At 39.0% G+C, this 26,259-nt stretch overlaps 1 protein-coding gene across 3 annotated transcripts in view; it reads right to left on the reverse strand.

Annotated features, from left to right (window-relative positions):
* The window catches only part of ANGPT1 (angiopoietin 1), a 310,595-nt gene that overhangs the window by 99,798 nt on the left and 184,538 nt on the right, over nucleotides 1-26,259 (reverse strand). For 2 of the 3 annotated variants that reach the window (XM_055431653.2, XM_055431654.2), the window contains exons 2-3: nucleotides 24,916-25,071; nucleotides 9,657-9,778 (exon numbers count right to left, since the gene is read on the reverse strand). In XM_055431653.2, coding sequence (XP_055287628.2) covers nucleotides 9,657-9,778; nucleotides 24,916-25,071 — 278 coding nt within the window. Of the gene's footprint in view, nucleotides 1-9,656; nucleotides 9,779-24,915; nucleotides 25,072-26,259 lie in introns of those variants that run through there. The other variant, XM_088844759.1, reaches the window with a different exon arrangement.

Here is a 26,259-nt window from a genome sequence, read left to right on the forward strand (position 1 = left end):
AGAGTCAATATATAATGAATAATACAATAGATGAGATCAGAAACACTCTCGAGGGCACAAACAGTAGAATAACAGAGGCAGAAGACAGGATAAGTGAGCTAGAAGATAGAATTGTAAAAATAAATGAAACAGAGACGGAAAAAGAAAAAAGAATTTTAAAAAATGACAATATTAGAGACATATGGGACAATATTAAACGCCCCAACATTCGAATCATAGGAGTCCCAGAAGAAGAAGACAAAAAGAAAGACCATGAGAGAATACTTGAGGAGATAATAGTGGAAAATTTCCCTAAAATGGGGAAGGAAATAATCACCCAAGTCCAAGAAACACAGAGAGTCCCTAACAGGATAAACCCAAGGCGAAATACCCCAAGGCACATATTAATCAAATTAACAAAGATCAAACACAAAGAAAAAATATTAAAAGCAGCAAGGGAAAAACAACAAATAACACACAAGGGGATCCCCATAAGGATAACAGCTGATTTTTCAGCAGAAACTCTTCAGACCAGGAGGGAATGCAAGACATACTTAAAGTGATGAAAGAAAATAACCTACAGCCCAGATTACTGTACCCAGCTTGGATCTCATTCAAATATGAAGGAGAAATCAAAAGCTTTACAGACAAGCAAAAGCTGAGAGAATTCAGCATCACCAAACCAGCTCTCCAACAAATACTAAAGGATCTTCTCTAGACTGGAAACACAGAAAAGGTATATAAACTCGAACCCAAAACAATAAAGAAAATGGCAATAGGATCATACTTATCAATAATCACCTTAAACGTAAATGGGTTGAATGCCCCAACCAAAAGACAAAGGCTGGCTGAATGGATACAAAAACAAGACCCCCATATATGTTGTCTACAAGAGACCCACCTCAAATTGAGGGACACATACAGACTGAAAGTGAAGGGCTGGAAAAAGATATCCACGCAAATAGAGATCAAAAGAAAGCAGGAGTAGCAATACTCATATCAGATAAAATAGATTTTAAAACAAAGGCTGTGAAAAGAGACAAAGAAGGAAACTACATAATGATCAAAGGATCAATCCAAGAAGAAGATATAACAATTATAAATATTTATGCACCCAACATAGGAGCACCGCAATATGTAAGACAATTACTAACAAGTATGAAAGGGGAAATTAACAACAGCACAATAATAGTGGGAGACTTTAATACCCCATTTACATCTATGGATAGATCAACTAAACAGAAAATTAACAAGGAAACACAAACTTGAAATGATACAATAGATCAGTCAGACCTAATAGATATCTATAGGACATTTCACCCCAAAACAATGAATTTCACCTTTTTCTCAAGCGCACACAGAACCTTTTCCAGGATAGATCACATCCTGGGCCATAAATCTAGCCTTAGTAAATTCAAAAAGATTGAAATCATTCCAAGCATCTTTTCTGACCACAATGCAGTAAGATTAGATCTCAATTACAGGAGAAAAACTATTAAAAATGCCAACATATGGAGGCTGAACAACACGCTGCTGAATAATGAACAAATCATAGAAGAAATCAAAAGAGAAATCAAAATATGCATAGAAATGAATGAAAATGAAAACACAACAACCCAAAACCTCTGGGACACTGTAAAAGCAGTGCTAAGGGGGAAGTTCATAGCAATACAGGCACACCTCAAGAAACAAGAAAAAAGTCAACTAAATAACCTAACTCTACATCTAAAGCAACTAGAAAAGGAAGAAATGAAGAACCCCAGGGTTAGCAGAAGGAAAGAAATCATAAAAATTAGGGCAGAGATAAATGCAAAAGAAACAAAAGAGACCATAGCAAAAATCAACAAAGCCAAAAGCTGGTTCTTTGAGAAGGTAAATAAAATTGACAAACCACTATCCAGACTCATCAAGTAACAAAGGGAGAAGAACCATATCAATAAAATTAGAAATGAAAATGGAGAGATCACAACTAACAACACAGAAATACAAAGGATTATTAGAGAATACTATCAGCAATTATATGGCAATAAAATGAATAACTTGGAAGAAATGGACAAATTCCTAGAAAAGTACACCTTGCCAAAACTGAACCAGGAAGAAATAGAAAATCTGAAGAGACCCATCACAAGCACGGAAATAGAGGAAGTAATCGGAAAGCTTCCAGCAAACAAAAGCCCAGGTCCTGACGGCTTCACAGCTGAATTCTACCAAAAATTTAGTGAAGAGCTAACACCTATTCTACTCAAACTCTTCCAGAAAATTGCTGAGGAAGGGAAAGTTCCAAACTCATTCTATGAGGCCACAATCACCCTAATCCCAAAACCTGGTAAAGATCCCACAAAAAAAGAAAACTACAGGCCAATATCACTGATGAACATAGATGCAAAAATCCTTAACAAAATTCTAGCAATCAGAATCCAACAACATATTAAGAAGATCATACATCATGACCAAGTGGGCTTTATCCCAGAGATGCAAGGATTCTTCAATATCTGCAAATCAATCAACGTAATACACCACATTAACAAACTGAAAAATAAATATCATATGATTATCTCAATAGATGCAGAGAAAGCCTTTGACAAAATACAACATCCATTTATGATAAAAACTCTCCAGAAAGTGGGAATAGAAGGGACATATCTCAACATAATAAAAGCTATATATGACAAACCCACAGCAAACATTATCCTCAATGGTGAAAAACTGAAAGCATTTCCCCTAAAGTCAGGAACAAGACAAGGGTGCCCACTCTCACCACTACTATTCAACATAGTTCTAGAAGTTTTGGCTACAGCAATCAGAGCAGAAAAAGACATAAAAGGAATACAAATTGGAAAAGAAGAAGTAAAACTTTCACTGTTCGCTGATGACATGATCCTCTACACAGAAAACCCTAAAGACTCTACCAGAAAACTACTAGAGCTAATCAATGAATACAGTAAAGTTGCAGGATATAAAAATCAACACACAGAAATCCCTTGCATTCCTATACACTAATAATGAGAAAATAGAAAAAGAAATTAAGGAAACTATTCCATTCATTGTTGCATGAAAAGAATTAAATGCTTAGGAATATATCAACCTAAGGAAACAAAAGACTTGTACTTAGAAAACTATAAAACACTAGTGAAAGTAGTCAAAGAGGATACTAATAGATGGAGAAATATACCGTGTTCGTGGATTGGAAGAATAAATATGTGAAAATGAGTATACTACCCAAAGTAATTTATACATTCAATGCAATCCCTATCAAGCTACCAACGATATTTTTCACAGAACTAGAACAAATAATCTCACAATCTGTATGGAAATACAAAAACCTTGAATAGCCAAAGCAATCTTGAGGAAGAAAAATGGAACTGGGGGAATTAACCTGCTGGACTTCAGGCTCTATTACAAAGCCACAGTCATCAAGACAGTATGGTACTGGCATAAAGACAGAAATATAGATCAATGGAACAAAATAGAAAGCCCAGAGATAAATCCACGCACCTATGGACATCTTATCTTTGACAAAGGAGGCAAGAATATAAAATGGACAAAAGATAGTCTCTTTAACAAGTGGTGCTGGGAAAACTGGTCAGCCACTTTAAAAGAATGAAACTAGAACACTTCCTAACACCATACACAAAAATAAACTCAAAACGGATTAGAGAGCTAAATGTAAAGACCAGATACTATAAAACTCCTAGAGGAGAACATAGGCAAAACACTCTCTGACATAAATCACAGCAGGACCCTCCAAGACCCACCTCCCAGAATATTGGAAATAAAAGCAAAAATAAACAAATGGGACCTAATTAAAATCAAAAGCTTCTGCATAGCAAAGGAAACTCTAAGCAAGGTGAAAAGACAGCCTTCAGAATGGGAGAAATTAATAGCAAATGAAGCAACTGATAAAGGATTAATCTCCAAAATATACAAGCAGCTCCTGCAGCTCAATTCCAGAAAACTAAGTGACCCAATCAAAAAATGGGCCAAAGAACTAAACAGACATTTCTCCAAAGAAGACATAAAGATGGCTAACAAACACATGAAAAAATGCTCAACATCCCTCATAATCAGAGAAATGCAAATCAAAACCACAATGAGATACCATTTCACACCAGTCAGAATGGCTGCTATGCAAAAGTCTACATGCAATAAATGCTGGAGAGGGTGTGGAGAGAAGGGAACCCTCTTACACTGTTGGTGGGAATGCAAACTAGTACAGCCACTATGGAGAACAGTGTGGAGATTCCTCAAAAAACTGGAAATAGAACTGCCATATGATCCAGCAATCGCACTCCTAGGCATACACACCGAGGAAACCAGAATTGAAAGAGACACATGTACTCCAATGTTCATCGCAGCACTGTTTATAATAGCCAGGACATGGAAGCAACCTAGATGTCCATCTGCAGATGAATGGATAAGAAAGCTTTGGTACATATACACAATGGAGTATTTTTCAGCCATCAAAAAGAATGCATTTGAATCAGTTTTAATGAGGTGGATGAAATTGGAGCCAATTATACAGAGTGAAGTAAGCCAGAAAGAAAAACATCAATACAGTATACTAACGTATATATATGGAATTTAGAAAGATGGTAACCTGAACCCTGTATATGAGACTGCAAAAAAGACATAGGCATATAGAACAGTCTTTGGGTCTCTGTGGGAGAGGGTGAAGGTGGGATGATTGGGGAGAACGGCATTGTAGCATGTATATTATCATAAGTGACCAGTCCAGGTTCGACACATGATACAGGATGCTTGGGGCTGGTTCACGGGGATGACATGGAGGGAGGATATGGGGAAGAGGGAGGTGGGAGGGGGGTTCAAGAAAGGGAACACATGTACACCCGGGGCAGATTCATGTCAATGTATGGCAAAACCAACCAATATATTAATGTAAGGTAATTTGCCTCCAATAAAATAAATTTAAAAAAAGATAAATTTATTTGAATAAAGTATAAAAAAAAAAAGAATAGATGTCCCACCAACACTCCATTGCACACATGGACCCATCAACAGGAGACACAGATAATTACAAAACTACGGAAATGCTAGAAGATTCAGCACTTTGATAGAAAAATACCCCCACGAGCTACAAGTGCAGCAACGTCACACTTGAGGGTCAATGCATGTAAACTTTTTACAGCATGTGCACAGAAATGAATTTCAAGTTAAAATCTAAATCCTTGAATACATTTTGAAATGCTTGTCCTGCTAGAAAATGGAATTGCTATAATCTTGAAAAAAGAAGGAAAAAAAGAGAAAGGATGACTCTGAGCAGGAGGGAGGGAATGAGAATAGAGAGACAAAAGAGAGACGGAAAGAGCTGAGTACAAGTGACACTTAAGAAAAGCATTTGCTTTTATAGTAAAGGGTGAGCCCTTTCAGGCTTCCCAGTTTCTTTAAGGTATCCTGACAGCTACAGTGCTAGATACAGACAAAGAGATAACATGCATATCAGCAGGTGGAGAACCGAATAATATAAATTCATGTTGATGACTTTCTTTTTAAACAAAGAAACCATATGTGGTAACACACTTAATGAGAGATGACTCAAAACCACCCTAGGTTACATCTATAAAATAAAATAATATGCAGCTTTTAAGAATTATACTAGAGGGATCTTTACTGATTAAAAGGGTGTCTATCTCCAAAGAAGGAAGGCTGCAAAACAGTGTGTACAGCATGACACAACTTTTTGAGAAAATATATATATTTTTTTTTACAGCAACATATGAAGCTCTCTCAATGTCATGGGGTCATGATTTTTAATTTCCTTCTGAAATTTCTCATTTTCTACAGTAAATGTATGTTATTTATAGAATTCTATAAAGAACCTAAAAATAAGGCAAAACTGTCATTATTTTACTTCTTCATTCAAAGACATATCTTTCACAATAGCATCTTGAAACATGATTATAAATGGGGTGTGCTTTTAGTAACAAAGTTGAAGCATGGTGGGACCCTAAATCAAGGGATAGTTGCAGTAAAGTATACCTGTCACATGTTTGTCTCTAGTTACTGCGAATCTGCAGTGAGGTTTCGGTACTTTTAAACAGGATTTTCAATTCCAGAACATTTCATCATGCAACTAGTTCAGGGTCAAGTCCTGTCAAGTTTATTTATAGTTACACAGTTTACCCCATGACACAGTACAAAGATAAATAAATGTAGAACTTAGAAATACAAGTCACAGACCATGGAGTGACCCCATTCAAACTCTATACCAAAGTCAGGTTTATCTTCTTCATGTAAAAGTTTAGTTATAATCATTGTCATTAAAGTCTACACTTAGCATAAAGTTGGGAATTCCTTCTAGGTTGCAGACAGTATTGTGAGAATGTGCCAAAGTGGAAAAAATAGGACTAGGAACAAAGAACATGGATTATGTTCCCAGTTGTGCTACTGGGAAGCTGTGTGACCTTGGAGAGATCACTCACTTCCACTGAGTCTGTTTCCTCATCTATAAGGTGAAGAGGAGAACTAGCAGTTCATTGTAGGTGTTTTTCTGGTTTGGAATATGGTGGAAACTCCTGTTCCACCAAGAAAATGGTATTGAACTAGTTTGCAGCAATAATCTTTAAATCAAATAATGCAGAAGAACTGAAACTTCTTCAAGCTGTCCAAATATCCAGAAGAATATACTGTTAATATAAAGTGTATTTGTCCTACAGAGGTCAGCATTTTGATTGAATTGTCCACCATGAATGTTAGTAATTTCAAAATAATGAGTTTATAAATCATCCTTGTTGCAAGATCTGTAAGACCCGTTTCACTTACCTGAGATGATTCATTGGTTATAAAATATATCTGTCAGTTCAGTCAATTTAGTCGCTCAGTTGCGTCTAACTCTTTGCGATCCCATGGACTATAGCAAGCCAGGCTTTCCTGTCCATCAACAACTCCCGGAGCCTACTCAAACTCATGTCCATCATGTCGGTGATGCCATCCAACCATTCTCATCCTCTGTCATCCCCTTCTCCTGCCTTCAATCTTTCCTAGCATCAAGGTCTTTTCCAATGAGTCAGTTCTTGACATCAGGTGGCCAAAGTATTGAAGTTTCGGCTTCAGCATCAGTTCTTCTAATAAATATTCAAGACTGATCTCCTTTAGGATGGACTGGTTGGATCTCCTTGCAGTCCAAGGAAATCTCAACAGTCTTCTCTAACACCAGACTTCAAAAGCATCAGTTCTTCAGCACTCAGCTTTCTTTATAGTCCAACTCTCACATCCATACAAGACTATTAGAAAAATCAGAGCTTTGACTAGATGGACTTCTGTTGGCAAAGTCCTGTCTCTGCTTTTTAGTATGCTGTTTGCTGCTGCTGCTAAGTTGCTTCAGTCGTGTCCAATTCTGTGAGACCCCATAGATGGCAGCCCACCAGGCTTGTCCATCCCTGGGACTCTCCAGGCAAGAACAATGGAGTGGGTTGCCATTTCCTTCTCCAAAGCATGCAAGTGAAAAGTGAAAGTGAAGTCGCTCAGTTGTGTCTGACTCTTCATGACCCCATGGACTGCAGCCCACCAGGCTGCTACATCCATGGGATTTTCCAGGCAAGAGTACTGGAGTGGGATGCAATTGCCTTCTCCAATATGCTATCTACGTTGGTCATAAGTTTTCTTCCAAGGAGCAAGAGTCTTTTAATTTCATGGCTGCAGTCACCATCTGCAGTGATTTCAGAGCCCCCAAAAATAGAGTCTGTCACTGTTTCCATTGTTTACCCATCTATTTGCCATGAAGTGATGGGACTGGATGCCATGATCTTAGTTTTCTGAATGTTGAGTTTTAAGCCAATTTTTTCACTCTCCTCTTTCACTTTCATCGTCTTTAGCTCTTCTTTGCTTCTGCCATAAGGGTAGTGTCATCTGCATTTCTGAAGTTACTGATATTTCTCCAGCAATCTTGATTCCACTTGTGCTTCATCCAGCCCAGTGTTTCTCATGATGTACTCTGCATGTAAGTTAAATAAGCAAGGGGACAATATACAACCTTGAAGTACTCCTTTCCCTATTTGGAACCTGTCTGTTTTTCCATGTCCAGTTCTAACTGTTGCTTCCTGACCTTCATACATGTTTCTCAAGAGGCAGGTCAGGTGGTCTGGTATTCCCATGTCTTTAAGAATTTGCCACAGTTTGTTGTGATCCACACTGTCAAAGGCTTTGGCATAGTCAATAAAGCAGAAATAGATGTTTTTCTGGAACTCTCTTATCTTTTCAATGATCCAACAGATGTTGGCAATTTGATCTCTGGTTCCTCTGCCTTTTTAAAATCCAGCTTGAACATTTGGAAGTTCACGGTTCATGTACTGTTGAAGCCTGGCTTGGAGAATTTTGAGCATTACTTTGCTATTGTGTGAGATGAGTGCAATTTTGCAATAGTTTTAACATTCTTTGTCATTGCCTTTCTTCGGGATTGGAATGAAAACTGACCTTTTCCAGTCCTGTGGCCACTGCTGAGTTTTCCAAATTTGCTGGCATATTGAGTGCAGCACTTTCACAGAATCATCTTTTAGGATTTGAAATAGCTCAACTGGAATTCTATCACCTCCACTAGCTTTTTTTGTAGTGATGCTTCGTAAGGCCCACTTGACTTCACATTCCAAGACGTCTGGCTCTAGGTGAGTGATCACACCATTGTGATTATCTGGGTTGTGAAGATCTTTTTTGTACAGTTCTTCTGTGTATTCTTGCCACCTCTTCTTAATATCTTCTGCTTCTATTAAGTCCATACCATTTCTGTCCTTTATTGAGTCCATCTTTGCATGAAATATTCCCTTGGGACCTCTCATTTTCTTGAAGAGATCTCTAGTCTTTCCCATTCTATTGTTTTCCTTTCTTTCTTTGCATTGATCACTGAGGAAGGCTTTCTTATCTCTCCTTGCTATTCTTTGGAACTCTGCATTCAAATGGGTATATCTTTCCTTTTGTCCTTTGCCTTTAGCTTCCCTTCTTTTCTCAGCTATTTTTAAGGCCTCCTCAGACAACCATTTTGGCTTTTTGTATTTCTTTTCCTTGGGCATGGTCTTGATCACTTCCTCCTGTACAATGTGAGGAACCTACATCCATAGTTCTTCAGGCACTCTGTCTTTCAGATCTAATCCCTTGAATCAATTCCTCTATAGAGCTAACCAAAGAAATTTATTATGTTCAGAGTTAATGACTTCAAATGGGGGGTGAGGGGGTCAGCTCTTGAACCAGCTTGACAGGGAAATAATTTTCTGAAAAGAAAATGTGCTTCTTTCTAGTGCAAGAACTCTGAATTCAACCATCTTGTAGGTCTGTAAATGGTTGAGGGCAGATAAAGTGATAATTCAATTTAGAGTTTCAGAGTCTTTATTTTTTTCACTATCACTATAGATTTTGGTTCTACTGAAACAATATTTTCTGTTATCAAATTTGGTCATAGAATTAATTTTTGTGGCTACAGTAAGATTTGAACAACAGAATATTAGATAAATTAGTGTTAAAAGTTATTAAAAAAGAGTATAAGCAATAGTATTAATCTTATTGTTGCCATACTTTCTATAGTCACCTTAGACTCTCATTTCTTTTTATATTAAAAATTAATTTGCCTCTGTATTTTTTTTCAAATTACTTCCATCTTTTTTTTAAGAGGTGGCAGAAGGTGGAGGATATAAGTACATTTGTACATATTTTTGCAGTACAACAACCCTCACCTGTTTTTCTCATGAATCTTTAAGATTTCATTTGTCTGTTGAAGAAGTTGTTTCTCTAGCTTGTATGTTGATAATGAATTCTCCAGCAGTTGTATTTCAAGTCGAGAAGTTTGATTTAGTACCTTAAGATAAAAGATAAAAACATTTAAATCTTCACAAAGAGTCAAAATAATTATTTTGGGTTTTTTATTTAGCTGTGTTTTCTTTTAAAATAATATTTCTCTAGGATAATAAAATGGTCTGCATTCTACTAAAAAATGCTTTACATGTCTCAAACATTATATTTGTTCAAGATTGAACTGCAATTGAATGAGAAAACTGAGCTGTTAAAACCATTTTCATATTTAAATTTTCATGTCCTCAATCCCTACATGACTTAGCAACTAAAATACCACCACCACAATCCCTAGGATAGCCCACTGTGCTAGCAGCCTTATATGTGTGTGTATATATATCTCCAATATTTACAAGTACAAGATAATTGTTAGTACAAGGTCTTAGATACTGTATATAACTAAGAATAACTAATAGGCATGTAAAACATATCTTCTTTGTCCCATCACCTAGCAAAAATTGATTAGAAAAGTATAAAAATCTCATGATACAGTTTAGACAGATTCATAAGCACAATTTACTGAACACCTATCGTGTTAGTTCATGCCAGTCCTTCTAGATATCATCATTTCGTAGACATGGGTACCCAGTGAATTAGCAAGAGGAATTATTATTATCAGTTTATAAATGAAGAAACTGAGGTTCAGAGAGAAGCCAGAATCCACACAGGACCAAGGGAAGAACTGGGTTTCAAACCCAGATACTGTGACTAATTCTAATGCTTTACAAAGAAAATCAAGATAAGGAAGAATCAAACCATCCTGAATCTTCATCTGAGGAGATGAAGTAACCAGGAACCCAGATTGCACTGAAGACTGACTGTTAGTTATTTTTCAAATGTATACATGGGGTCCTTCAGAAACTCTAAATGTTCACCTCATCTTGAATCAGAGAGACGCATGCTGCTAGTCAGGCTTTAACGTAACATGACACTGAGCCATGAATGCAAACCTACCCATCCTCTGAGCAAACAACATACATTGCTGTTCTAGAAGATGCCTTCAAGGTATGCCAATGCCCTGGTCCTGTCCCTTTCTCCTCCTTCTTTAACAGAGGTAAAAAGGACAAGGAAGAAATTGCAATTAGTTTTAAAACTCCTTATGTTGTTTGAGAACTTTTATAACCACAGTATCTTTTTTAGAACACTTGTTGAAAAGGACTTGGGAAAACTTCTGGAGGGTCAATATCAATCTAAAGGGTCCTTCTCTAAAAATGACGCCAGTAGAACTTTCCTCTTTTTCTGTAGCAGGTCTAAACCTGTAATTATATAATACTCACACAGAAGAAGCCTTTTCAAAATATCCTGACATGATCAGGGCTGGGGCTTGGGCGAATGGAGAGATTGTAGGTGAAGAAGGTCTATTGGCAGGGAAGCAGAATAGGGACTAGGGTGAGATGAGAGAGGCAACTGCCTCAGGGGTAAGATTTAAGGATGAGCCAAAAACTCAATAATCAAGTAATATTTGAATGCAACACTTTGAAAGGTAAAAACTAATGTAAAAAATATCTACATGGAAAAGAATATCATTTTAAACTAAAGATAGGATATGCCCCTACAAATGTAGGATTCAGTCTTGCATAACTTGATCTCATTGCTTTGAAGACAGAGCTAAAAGCAGCCCAGAGGAAAAAACTGTAGAGAATATAAAGATTAGGGACACACAAGATATAATTTTCAACTATTAAACTTATCTTTGGGTGAGTTTTCTGTTTGTTTGTTTATTAACAAGAATGACAATTTAGGAAATAATTACCTAGGGGATGAAACAGCTATACTTTTTGGTGAGATTTAGAGCAGTGCTTGGCATAGAGAGGACTCTCAATATTTACTGAATGAACGCATTCATCGTCTCATTGAATCAAGCATATCATATGCCATTAAAATCTATTTTCTCCTTTATTCTCTGCAGTCTCTGATCATACTTCCTAATATTCTCAAATACCAAAATTTTCATTCTAAAGAGGACAGAAATTGGTCTTCACGTCTGAGAAGAACATGAGAAAACACTGAGAACAAAATGAAACCATCAAAAATTGAAAATTAAGTTGCCTATATCTAAGTCTGGAGACACTACAGTCCCTAATTTTTCTCTGCGTTGTCCTGCCTCCAGTCCCTGTGCTACACAGCAACCAGAGTGCTCTTCTAAAAACATAAATCAGATGTCATGTCCTCTGTTAAATGTGCTATGACTTCCCTTTAAAATCAGAACAAATTCCAAAGTTCTCAGCCTAACTTTCAAGGTCCTATGTGATCAGGACCCCGACTGCTTCTCAAATCTCACTTTCTTTCCATTCTCTCCCCTGCTCGTTATGCCCCAATCACACCGGCCTTCTTACTGCTACCCCAACATGCCAAATTAATCTCCACCTCAGGGTCTTTGCAGTTTCCCCTGCCTGGAATGTCCATCCATTCCCAGATGCATGGGTGATTTATTCTTATAATTCAAGTCTTGTCTAAGGAGGCCCATCCTGGCTAGTCTCTTCTATAAAGGAGCTCCCCCATCATCTTCCATCAGGTGGCCCTGTTTTACTTTTTAAATGAAATCATCCTGTCAGTTCACTCGTATGCTATCATTCTGCCCCGTGAAGATATCAGCTGCACAAAGGGAGGACTAGTTCACCTGAGGCCCTTGAAACCTTGGAGCCCAGCATGAGGCCTGGAATCCTGGACATTCAGAGCTACTTGTTAGATGCTAACCAAAGGATAGCGAGTCAGTTTTCAAGTTGGGCAATGCTCAGAGACAGAGTAACAGGCCAGGTGAGCATCAAGCTGGACTTCCGTTATAACAGTCCCAATCTAAAGCAAGGTCTGAATGTCGGAGAAACAGGGGGAGAGATCTCAAATGTCCAGGTTAAGTGTTAGGTCATCTCAGGCCAATTTTGAATGTAAAAGGCAATCCCTTTTCTTCTCCTTCCATCACTTTAATTCAAGAGCTGCTTTATTTCAACTCTCTCCCTTGATGTATTAAAATAGGCCTGAAGTTCAACTGAAGAGAATTGTACAGGAAACTATGATAAATTGACCACTTTCTTTCCATGTGTCTATGGAACTTGCTGCTTAGCAATAATCTAAGTGTTCCATTAAAATGACAAAAGACGTTTCCTTCTTTAGCCTAAACATGTTCCACAGGCACATATCAGAAAGAAAGAAAGAGAGTAAGAAGGGGACAAAAAAGGGGGGTAATGAAAGGAAAGGAGAGGAAAGAAGGGGAATGGAAAGGGGAAAGTGAAGAGTATGTAACACAAGCCCCCAAGAAACAATTTCAAAGCATAAATTTTTCACAATATACCAGAGAGTAAGGAAGATATGGGCTTCCCAGGTGGCTCAATGGTAAAGAATCCACCTGCAGTCCAGGAGAAATGAGTTCAATTCTTGGGTAGGGAAGATCCCCTGGAGAAGGAAATGGTAACCCACTCCAGCATTTCTGCCTGCTAAATCCCATGAACAGAGTCACCTGGTGGGCTACAGTCCATGGGGTCACAAAGAGTTGGATATGACTTAGCAACTAAAACAACAAGCAAAAATGATCTAGACTTGGAACTGAGGATTTATAGACTATAAAATTTCAGTTCTTTCTTTAAAAAATAAGCAAAATTTTAAAAATAAAAATTACTATTTTCTTAAAGAAAGTGAGCTAGATAATTTCATCCAGCTTCCCTTTATTACTTAAATGCCTCTAACCTTCCTTAAAAGGAAAATATTCCACACAAAAAAATTCCTTTGACTGGCATATTAACTTTAAAATCTGCCTTGCCGTAGGTTTCTGTTTTCTTTACTTTATGTTTTTCAAATTAAAGAAAAAATATAGAACACAAGGTATGATGCCTCAGCAATTAAACTTTTACAGAAGAATGAAGGCTAATATACATACGTGGAAGGAGAGTTAGAAGTTAGATGATCGCCATTTTACAAAATCAAGGAAATAATTTATTTGGTCAGTGATGGGCAATGTGACAATGTATCAGTCTACAGGGCTTTTGCTAATTTCCAAGGGGAAAGTTAGACAATTGGAATGGAGAGCTATAGGGTCTTTTACCCTAACCAACTTAAAATTAGTGTTACTGAGAAGGTGGCAAGCTGGCATTTATGTCTCCTGATGAGATGAAATTAGAAGTGACTAGTCGGAGAAGGCAATGGCAAGCCACTCCAGTACTCTTGCCTAAAAATCCCATGGATGGAGGAACGTGGTAGGCTGCAGTCCGTGGGGTCGCTAAGGGTCGGACACAACTGAGCGACTTCACTTTCACTTTTCACTTTCACACATTGGAGAAGGAAATGGCAACCCACTCCAGTGTTCTTGCCTGGAGAATCCCAGGGACGGGGGAGCCTGGTGGGCTTCCATCTATGGGGTCACACAGAGTCGGACACGACTGAAGTGACTTAGCAGCAGCAGTAATTCTAAAAAGCACACCCACCACCACATGTCCAACTTAACCCAATTAAGCCTGTAGACTTAACTTTTAGTTTTAAAAAAATACAGGGAATGGAAAAGTAAATTAAAAACACATCATAAAGAAATATTCAGACAAATTAAGAATATGAGACACTATACAGAACAACTGACCAAGACTCTTTAAAATCTCAAGTAAAGCAAAAAGTTAAACAGAAAGACAAATAGTATATGTTATCACTTATATGAAGAATCTAAAAAAACAAACTAGTGCATATAACAAAAAAGAAACAGACTCACAGTTATAGAGAACAATTTAGTGGTTACCAGTGGGGAGAAGAAAGTGAGGAAGGGTCAAGATAGGGGAAGGGAATTAAGGGGCACAAACTATTATGTGTAAAACAAATGGATCCTCCCTGGTGGTTCAGCGGTAAAGAGTGCCTACAATGCAGGAGATGCAGGTTCAATCCCTGGGTCAGGAAGATCCCCTGGAGAAGGGCAGGACAACCCACTCCAGTATTCTTAGTGGAGAATCGCATGGATAGAGCCTGGTGGACTATAGTCCATAGGGTCACAAAGAGTCAGACAATGACTAAAGCGACTAAGTGTGCATGCACACACAAAATAAATGTTACAATGGTATATTGTACAACACAGGGAATATAGTTGATAATTTATAACTTCAAATGAAGTATAATCTTTAAAAATTGTGAATCCTTATGCTGTACACCTGAAACCTATATACTATTGTAAATCAACTATACTTCAATTTTTAAAAATGTAACATTGCTCCAAAATAAAAGAGACTTAAGTATTAAAAAATTAAATGCCAATAAAATTTTTGGTAAAAATTTGAGGAAATCTGTGAAAATTAGATAATCTTAGAGAATTATTATTAATAACATATCAATAATCTCAGATATGTAGATGACACCACCCTTATGGCAGAAATCAAAGAGGAACTAAAGACTCTTGATGAAGGCAAAAAAGGAGTGAAAAAGCTGGCTTAAAACTGAACATTCAAAAAACTAAGATCATGGCATCTGGTCTCATCACTTCATGCAAATAGATTAGGAAACAATGGAAACAGTGACAGACTTTATTTTCTTGGGCTCCAAAATCACTGAGGACATGACTACAGCCATGAAATTAAAGCTCGCTTGCTCCCTGGATGAAAAGGTAGACCAACCTAGACAGCACATTAAAAAGCAGAGACATTACTCTGCCAACAAAGATCCATATAGTCAAAGCAATGGTTTTTTCAGTAGTCATGTATGGATATGAGAGTTGGACAAGAAAGAAGGTTGAGTAGTGAAGAATTGATGCTTTTGGAGAAGACTCTTGAGAGTCCCCTGGACTGCAAGGAGATCAAACCAGTCAATCTTAAAGAAAATCAACGCTGAATATGCATTTGAAGGACTGATGGTGAAGCTGAAGCTCCACTACTTTGGCCACCAGATACAAAGAGCTGATTCACTGGAAAGACCCTGATGCTGTGAAAGATAGAAGGCAGGAGGAAAAGGGGATAACAGAGGACAAGATGTTTGAATGGCATCACCGACTCAATGCACATGAGTTTGAGCAAGTTCTGGGAGTTGGTGATGGACAGCAAAGCCTGGCGTGCTGCAGTCCATGGGGTCACAGAGTCAGACATGACTGAGTGACTGAACAACAATAACGTGACTATTATTAGTGAATTTAATCATTCAGCATGTGTTTAATGATAGCCTGTTGTGTACGTACTATTTTAAATCCTAAGGATAGAGTAGTGACCAAGATAGACAAAATCCTTGCTCTCTATGAGTTGGAATCTTGGTGCTGGAGTTAATCAGCTATTGCTGTAGAAAGCCAGATAGTAAATATCTTAGTCTTAGCAGGCCCTGGTGCAACTACTCAATTTTGCTCTCTTATTGAGGAACAGATGCTATGACAAACCTAGACAGCATATTAAAAAGCAGAGACATTACTTTGCCAACAAAGGTCTGTCAAAGCTATGGCTTTTCCAGTAGTCATGTACGGATGTGAGAGTTGAACTATAAAGAAAACTGAGCGCTGAAGAATTGATGCTTTTGAACTGTGGTGTTGAAGACTCTTGAGAGTCCCTTGGACTGCAAGGATATCCAACCAGTCCATCCTAAAGGAAATCAGTCCTGAATATTAATTGAAAGGACCGATGCTGAACTGAAGCTCCAATAGATTAGCCACCTGATTCGAAGAGCTAACTCATTAGAAAAGACACTGATGCTGGGAAAGATTGAAGGCAGGAGGAGAAGGGGACGATGGAGGATGAGACGGTTGGACAGCATCATTGACTCAATGGTCATGAGTTTGACCAAGTTCTGGGAGATGGTGAGGAAAAGGGAAGCCTGGTGTGCTGCAGTCCATGGGGTCACAGAATCAGACACGACTGAACGACTGTACAACAACATTGAGAAACCACCCATATGTAACATATAAAACTTTAGTTTATAAAAATAAAATGCTGTTGAAAAATGGCATTTCAAATTTGACTGAGCCCTCTTCTAATGGGTTATCAAACCTTTTTCCAGACCTTGTGAGAAAATTAGTTATCAGGTTATTTTCCTTGGATGACTCATTAGCAAATTTATTTTACTGCCATTTCAATTCAGTCAAAAAGTTAAATATTTACTCAGCTATCCTCTCATCAAGTGAAAGAGATAGTGGTTCAACTTTGAGAGCTGACCTTTCTGTTCTTTCAAACCTATTTTTGCTTAGACATACAAGCTCATTGTTTAAATTGCTTCTGAACTACTTTAAGTTTACAATTGTATGAGTCAAGTCCAAACAACAGGTGTAATCATTTGTGATCTCTAAGAAGCAGATAGCAGACTGCAGGAAATTAATTAGGGGAAATGCCTGTGAGAGAAAATTGGGGAAAAGCCAGAGTTGACTAGGGTCACCTTCTGACTGGGATGTAGATCTAACCACAATGAAGAAGAGAGGGAAAGGAGTAAGACTAACTGGATGTCTTAGTATGCACAGAGTTGTGCTAAAGTTTGGCAAGGCTGATGATGGAGAGCCCTTAGCCAAGTCATGTGTCAGTGGCATCTTACAGCTACCAGGAGTGGGTCTAAATATCATTGCCACAAAACGTCCTTGGCTGAAAGGGGCCACTGAGAATTGTGGTCTCCGTATTCTAAGGGAGATCGATGCTGGGTGTTCATTGGAAGGACTGATGCTAAAGCTGAGACTGCAATACTTTGGCCACCTCATGCGATGAGTTGACTCACTGGAAAAGACTCTGATGCTGGGAAGGGTTGGGGGCGGGAGGAGAAGGGGACGACCGAGGATGGCATCACTGACTCTGTGGACTTGAGTCTGAGTGAGCTCCGGGAGGTGGTGATGGACAGGGAGGCCTGGCGTGCTGTGATTCATGGGGTTGCGGAGAGTCGGACACGACTGAGCGACTGAACCGAACTGAACTGTACTAACACAGTGATGGATTTCAGAGCCCAGCAGCTGGGGCCATTGATCACCTTTCCACTAGTAGGAGATTGGAAAGATGAATTTTTATGCATCTTTGAGGGAGGCTCCATAGCTAATTAATGGAAAGTCAAGAAAGAAAATTCAGCAAATTTTTGTCACATTAACTCAAGATCACTGAGTATAAAGACTGCTTTACTTATTGCTGTATTCTATTTGGTACTTATTAAAATATTTTGCATCAAGGAGGTATTCAAAATATATCTTTAACATTTTTATTAAATTACATTGCTAAAACTATGGCTCTATATAAATGAGTGGAAGCTGGAGGAGAATTACACTGTTTCTATAGAACTTCTTTATATTAATAGTTACACAGCCAGAAAGTGACAAGGACAGCAGTGGGTTACATGAGATGATGTGCAGGCACATGGTAAAAACCGCCAATAGCTGGTGGTTCCTTCAGCAACAGTAGCAAAAGCAGCAGCTTCATCATTTATAGAAAATGTTCTGTTGCCACTGTTCAGTTCAGTTCAGTTCAGTCGCTCAGTCGTGTCCGACTCTTTACGACCCCATGAATCACAGCACGCCAGGCCTCCCTGTCCATCACCAAATCCCGGAGTTCACTCAAACCCATGTCCACAGAGTTGGTGATTCCATCCAGCCATCTCATTCTCTGTCGTCCCCTTCTCCTCCCGCCCCCAACCCTTCCCAGCATCAGAGTCTTTTCCAGTGAGTCAACTCATCTCATGAGGTGGCCAAAGTATTGCAGTTTCGGCCCCAGCATCAGTCCCTCCAATGAACACCCAGGATTGATCTCCTTTAGAATGGACTGGTTGGATCTCCTTGCAGTCCAAGGGACTCTCAAGAGTCTTCTCCAACACCACAGTTCAAAAGCATCAATTCTTCGGCAATCAGCTTTCTTCACAGTCCAACTCTCACTTCCATACATGATTAGGTCCACATTAATCTTCTTTATCTGAAATTCATTTTATCCTTTGCTAGAACCCCAGCTGCATCTGTAGCCTCTGAGAGAGAAAGGAATCACGAGAGAGAGAGAGTATAGACAGAAAGCTGGTAAAGCATGTAGACTCTGATGCCAGACTGTCTGGGTTCAAATCTTCCCTCTAATATTCACAAGTTTTTCCACCTGGGACCAAATGCTTTACCTCTCTGAGTTGCAGCTTCCACATCTTTAACAAGGGATGGTAATAATATCTACCCCACTAAATAAAAAAAAAATTATTAAAAACTAATACAGATTGATTATATTATTTTCAGCCAAAGATGGAGAAGTTCTACACAGCAAAAACAAGACTGGGAGCGGACTGTGGCACAGACCATGAACTCCCTATTGCCAAATTCAGACTTAAATTGAAGAAGGTAGGGAAAACCACTAGATCACTCAGGTATGACCTAAATCAAATCCCTTACAATTATACAGTGGAAGTGACAAATAGATTCAAGGGATTAGATCTGATAGACACAGTGCTTGAAGAACTATGGATGGAGGTTTGTGACATTGTACATGAGGCAGTGATCAAGACCATCCCCAAGAAAAAGAAATGCAAAAAGGCAAAATGGCTGTCTGAAGACGTCTTACAAATAGCTGAGAAAAGAAAAGAAGCAAAAGGCAAAGGAGAAAAGGAAAGATACACTCATTTGAAAGCAGAGTTCCAAAGAATAGCAAGGAGAGATAAGAAAGTCTTCCTCAGTGATCAGTGCAAAGAAATAATGGAAAACAATAGAATGGGAAAGACTAGAGATCTCTTCAAGAAAATGAGAGATACCAAGAGAGTATGTCATGCAAAGATGGGCACAATAAAGGACAGAAATGATATGGGCCTAGCAGATGCAGAAGATATTAAGAAGAGGTGGCAAGAATACACAGAAAAACTATGGGAAAAAGATCTTCATGACCCAGAAAATCACAATGGTGTGATCACTCACCTAGAGCCATACATCCTGGAATGTGAAGTCAAGTGGGCCTTAGGAAGCATCACTATGAACAAAACTAGTGGAGGTGATGGAATTCCAGTTGAGCTATTTCAAATCCTAAAAGATGATGCTGTGAAAGTGCTGCACTCAAAATGCCAGCAAATTTGGAAAACTCAGCAGTGGCCGCAGGACTGGAAAAGGTCAGTTTTCATTCCAATCCCGAAGAAAGACAATGCCAAAGAATGTTAAAACTACTGCAAAATTGCACTCATCTCACACAATAGCAAAGTAATGCTCAAAATCCTCCAAGCCAGGCTTCAACAGTATGTGAACTGAGAACTTCCAAATGTTCAAGCTGGATTTAGAAAAGGCAGAGGAACCAGAGTTAAACTGTCAACATCTGTTGGATTATCGATAAAGCAAGCAAGTTGCAAAAAACATCTACTTTTGCTTTACTGACTATGCCAAAGCCTTTGACTGTGTGGACCACAACAAACTCTGGAAAATTCTTAGAGAGATGGGAAGACATGTTTCTTGAGAAATCTATATGCAGATCAGGAAGCAACAGTTAGAACTAGACATGGAACAACAGACTGGTTCCAAATAGGTAAAGGAGTATGTTAAGGCTGTATACTGTCAACCTGCTTATTTAACTTGTGTGCAGAATACATCATGAGAAACACTGGGCTGGATGAAGCACAAGCTGGAATCAAGATTGTTGGAGAAATATCAATAACCTCAGGTACGCAGATGACACCACCCTTATGGCAGAAAGTGAAGAAGAACTAAAGAGCCTCTTGATGAAAGTGAAAGAGGAGAGTGAAAAAGTTGGCTTAAAAGTCAACAGTCATAAACCTAAGATCATGGCATCTGGTCCCATCACTTCGGCATACAGATGTGGAAACAGTAAGAGACTTTATTTTTTAGGGCTCCAAAATCACTGCAGATGGTGACTGAAGCCATGAAATTAAAAGACATTTGCTCTGCTCCTTGGAAGAAAAGTTATGACCAACCGAGACAGCATATTAAAAAGTAGAGACATTACTTTGCCAACAAAGGCTTGTCTAGTCAAAGTTATGGTTTTTCCAGGAGTCATGTATGGCTGTGAGAGTTGGACTAAAAGGACGCTGAGCACTGAAGAACTGATGCTTTTGAACTGTGGTGTTGGAGAAGACTCTTGAGAGTCCCTTTGACGGCAATGAGATCCAACCAGTCCATCCTAAAGGAGATCAGTCCTGAATATACATTGGAAGGACTGATGCTGAAGCTGAAACTCCAATACTTTGGCCACCTGATGTGAAGAACTTACTCATTGGAAAAGACCCTATTTCTGGGAAAGATTGAAGGCAGGAGGAGAAGGGGACAACAGAGGATGAGATGGTTGAATGGCATCACCGACTCAGTGGACATGAGTAAACTCTGTGAGTTGGTGGTAGACAACGAGCCCTGGCGTGCTGCAGTCCATGAGTTCTCAAGGAGTCAGACATGACTGAGTGACTGAACTGAACTGAATTGAATACATGTAAAATTGCTTTAAAAAGAGACAAGCACAGATTATTAGAGGAAAATTTTAATATATATTTTTTGTCTACTAGTGTACATTGACTCAAAATTGGCCTGAGGAAGAAGTCAGAAATAGATGCACACTATAGGAATAGGCATGAATAATATCTGAAATTAATCCCTTCACACTGCACGCTTGGAAGAGGAACTAGAAAGAGAGGAGATATTGGTATGAACTGGTAACAGAGTAAGGAAAACACTGAAAGCTAAACTAAAGAGGAAGGGACAGGCCTGGCATTGGTTCCTGGTCTCACCACCATGACCAGTAGGGTTATTTAATTGTACTCATTCTCTCTCTTTTCTGATTATGATGCTTATTGATCACAAGAATACTTTTAAACGCCACTGCAATAAATCAAAGGTTCTACCTACTTTTATTAAGTTCAAGTCTAGAAGGTCAGCAGAAGACTAAAAAGAAGTCAGTTACTTATCTTTGTAACAACATCATGTGAAAGCTAGGGCATTAAAATACACTGCAAAACTATTGGCATGAGTTCCTAAAATAACGGAAGACCTGAAATGAGTTTAGGAATAGCAAGACTTACCAAAGTGAAACAAAGTAGACTGAATAAGGGAAGAAAAACCTGGGAGCATACCTGGATAGCACTAAAGGTTTCTAAATGCTTATGACAAAAGAATAGAGTGTATTGAGATTAAGGAATAATTTAGGACTCACTTTGTAAACCTGGCCTTGCATTAGAACTTAAATAATTAGGTTTTAGGAATTCTCTGATAGCTCAGTTGGTAAAGAATCCATCTGCAATGCAGGAGACCCGGGTCAAGCCCTGGGTTGAGAAGATCTGCTGGAGAAGGGATAGGCTACCCATTCCAGTATTCTTGGGCTTCCCTTGTGGCTCAACTGTTAAATAATCCACCTGCAATGTGGGAGACCTGTGTTCAATCCCTGGGTTGGGAAGATCCCCTGGAGAAGGGAAAGGCTACCCACTCCAGTATTCTCCAGTATTTCTAATTCTACAGAATTCCATGAACTATATAGTCCATGGGGTTGCAAAGAGTCAGACACGACTGAGCAACTTTTACTTTCAATTATGTTTAAGTAGAATATGTATGGCGCTTCTCAGGTGGCGCTAGTGGTAAAGAACACACCTGCCAATGCAGATATTATTACTAATCAAGGAGGTCAGAGAAGGAGGATGAGATGGTTGGGTGGCATAATTGATACAATGGACTTGAGTTTAAGCAAACTCCAGGAGATAGTGAAGGACAGGAAAGCCAGGTTTGCTGCAGTTCTTGGGGTCAGAAATGTACACAACTTAGCTACTGAACAACCACAAGCTGTATCAATGTGAGAAAACTACTCAAGGTTTCTGTTCTAAATAGTCTTCAGGAATATCATTTGTCATGAGAAAGTGGTTTGCATAATATAAAATGCCCTGTCCATATAAATTATTATTGCTATTTGTCTTTAAATATCAACATTTGACCTGTGATGCCATTAACACAAATGACATAAAACAGAAACAAGGTTGTATGTTGCAGGACAGGGAAGCCTGTCATGCTGCAGTCCATTGGGTTGCAAAGAGTTGAACACCACTTAGCAACTGAATAATAACAAAGATTGCATATTATTTTTGAATTTATATTGTTAAAAGTTAAACATTAGAGGCCATCAGACTGAGATGACTCTAATGCCTTGGTAACCTACATAAGCAAACCTAAATCTAAGCCAGAGTCAATGGGCTTAAATCCATGAAAATGAAACTTAAGAACAAACAATCACAAACAGCCAACCAGGTTTTCCTAAATAAGGCAAATGCTAAAGCTATGGCCAATCAAATAATTTCCTTGCTTTGCTTCTAAATCTTCCATATTAAAAACTTTCCCTTTGCTCCTGTAGCAGAGCTACTTTTGGGCTGCACAATTTAAATCAATGTTTGCTTAAGTAAACTCTTGAAAAGTTTAATGTGCCTCGGTTTATCTTTTCACAATATAGTTCACCTTAAATTCCAGAAATCAACTTCATTGAGACAGAATTATCCTCTGGATTTCAAGATGGTAACTGGAATAACCATTTACATGTTTAAAAGGGGACCAAGGCATCACCGACTCTGTGGACATGAGTTTGAGTGAACTCCGGGAGTTGGTGATGGACAGGGAGGCCTGGCATGCTGTGATTCACGGGGTCGTGGAGAGTCAGACACGATTGAGCGACTGAACTGAACTGAACTGAAGAGATTATCTTCCAGTCATCAAAAATAATATTTTCATTAAACTGTACTGGTAGACTTGTGACAGTGATAGTTAAAAGACATTTTACTGATTTGAACAAAAGTATGTCATTGTCCATCAGTTCAGTTCAGTTCAGTCGCTCAGTCATGTCTGACTCTTTGCGACCCCATGAATCACAGCACGCCAGGCCTTCCTGTCCATCACCAATTCCGGGAGTTCACTCAAACTCATGTCCATCGAGTCGGTGATGCCATCCAGCCATCTCATTCTCTGTTGTCCCCGTCTCCTCCTGCCTCCAATCCCTCCCAGCATCAGAGTCTTTTCCAGTGAGTCAACTCGTCACATGAGGTGGCCAAAGTATTGGAGTTTCAGCTTTAGCATCAGTCCTTCCAATGAACACCCAGGATTGATCTCCTTTAGAATGGACTGGTTGGATCTCCTTGCAGTCCAAGGGACTCTCAAGAGTCTTCTCCAACACCACAGTTCAAAAGCATCAATTCTTAGGCGATCAGCTTTCTTCACAGTCCAACTCTCACATCCATACATGACCACAGGAAGAACCATAGCCTTGACTAGAGGGACCTTGGTTGGCAAAGTAACGTCTGCTTTTTAATATGCTATCTAGGTTGGTCATAACTTTCCCTCCAAGGAGTAAGCGTCTTTTAATTTCATGGCTGCAGTCAGCATCCACAGTGATTTTGGAGCCCCCAAAAATAAAGTCTGACACTGCTTCCACAGTTTCCCCATCTATTTCCCATGAAGTGATGGGACCAGATGCCATGATCTTTGTTTTCTGAATGTTGAGCTTCAAGCCAACCTTTTCACTCTCTTCTAGGGTAATATATGATATATGATACATATACATATGTGTACATATGGGGCTTCCCAGGTGGCACAGTGGTAAAAGAATCCACCTGCCAATGCAGGAGATTCAAGAGACATGTTCGATCCCTGGGTCAGGAATATCTCCTGGAGGAAGATATGGCAACCTGCCCAGAATATTCCATGGGCAGAGGAGCCTGGCAGGCTACAGTCCATGGGGTTGCAAAGAGTCAGACACTACTGAACAACTGAGCACACACGCATATGTGAACATACATATGAACAGAGAGTTTTAATTTACTTTTCATTATAAAATCATGCTGACAAAAAAAAAAATCTACACATTCCAGATGAGTTCACTTGGGGTTTCCCTTCCTATCCACTGACTGCACAAAACCTTTGCAGGTGCCATTATGGTAGAGTACTACCAGAGATAAAACAGTATAGGTCAAAATGTACATCAAAGGCACTGATTTGACACAAACGCTTATTCTGTTTGACATAGGTCGTATCACAGTTAGTAGTTGCAGTGTTTATTTGAAATTTAAATGCTGATTAAGTGTTTTGCCAGTCCTGTTTTCGCAAACATACAAAGCTAAATATATCAACTCTCATGAAATCAAGAGAAGCATGCCTAGCATGTCAGGCAGTCACTGTTGCTATTACCAATAAACAAAAATGTATATGTTTCCCCAATCTCAGTGCTGAAATGTGCTCTGTGTTTATGAAGTAAGCTAAAGGAAAAAAAAAGAAATCTTTCCAGTTAAGAGTTTGTCAACTCTGGGTCTGCGACGTACCTGGGTCTCAACATCTGTCAGCTTTCTGGTCTGCTCTGCGGTCTGAGAGAGGAGGCTGGTCCCTATCTCGAGCATGGTGGCCGTGTGGTTCTGAACTGCATTCTGCTGTATCTGAGCCATCTCCGACTTCATATTTTCCACAATGTAATTCTCAATCTGCAAGAAATGAAGGGCAAGGCATACTACATTATAAGCAAAGCCTTTCGGTTGGAGCATGTAATATTTACAATGACCAAACAAGACACAGCTGGCAAATCAGCCATCTGGCAGGAATCCTCTGCAACTCTGGGAGCTGGGGAAATGGGACAGAGCACACAGGAACACAGTTGCTAACAAACTCCTAATATACTGATGCACATATCTAATTGACACAATCAGCACGGAAATTCACACTTGGCTAGTGCTTTCTCATTTAACCCTTACAGCAAAGGTGTGAGAGTCACGCACGGATGAACTCACTGCTCTTTTCATTTTACAGGTGAGGAAACAGAATTAGAGAAGGTCAATGATGAGCCTGAGGTCTTCCAGCAAAAACTCAACAGAGTTATCACAATAATTTAAATCTAAATCTTGGTTCTCTGGTCTTTTCATTATTATCATAATGACCACTCAACTTTGAGAATAATTCCACCTCCTCTGTAATGAAAAATAAAAGATTATGCTGGGTTAGAGAAATGGGACAAGCAGTGGGAGGGGGACAGTTATCCAAAACACAAGCCTTTTAAAGGAATAGGCAAGAGTATATGAGCGTCTGAGCCTCAGAGCTTCTCAGTGCTCCTTCACACACACACACACACACACACACACGAAAAAAACCCTCACTGAAAGTATTGTCCATAAAGCAGCATTTGCCTTTCTTGCCTTGGGCAACATTTAGTCCTGTATGGTGCCATCTTAGAAAATACTACAGTTGTAAAATAAATAGTACCATAAGAGGCCAAGAAGAATTACAAAGTGACTTAATATAAGGGAGCCCATTAGGCACCTGGGAGAATAAGGCTGAGCATGTGCACTGCTTGAAAAATACAGAAAGAAGCCTGCACTTCCCTCTCCGTGCACTTAATTCTCCCCCAGCACTGTGTGGTGACTACATTTTATTACCCAATTACAAATATGAGGAAAACTGCATCCGAGAGAAGTCAGGTCCAAGGCCACACACCACAAAAACAGTCAGACTTGGAACTGAGTACTGAAGTCCTTAACTCTCATACCAACACTGTTAACCACTGGATAGTTCTGCCAAGTCGTGCTTCACAAGCTGGGTTCCAAATCATTAACAGCTACGTGATTTTTACTGATTTGGTGAACCAAAATACATCCCCTATTTTATAATCTATAGTAACA

This window comes from Moschus berezovskii, chromosome 16, assembly GCF_049115385.1.
Source record: "Moschus berezovskii isolate FMDL1 chromosome 16, NW_MosBer_1.0, whole genome shotgun sequence".
In the NCBI taxonomy this organism is placed as follows: Eukaryota; Metazoa; Chordata; class Mammalia; order Artiodactyla; family Moschidae; genus Moschus; species Moschus berezovskii.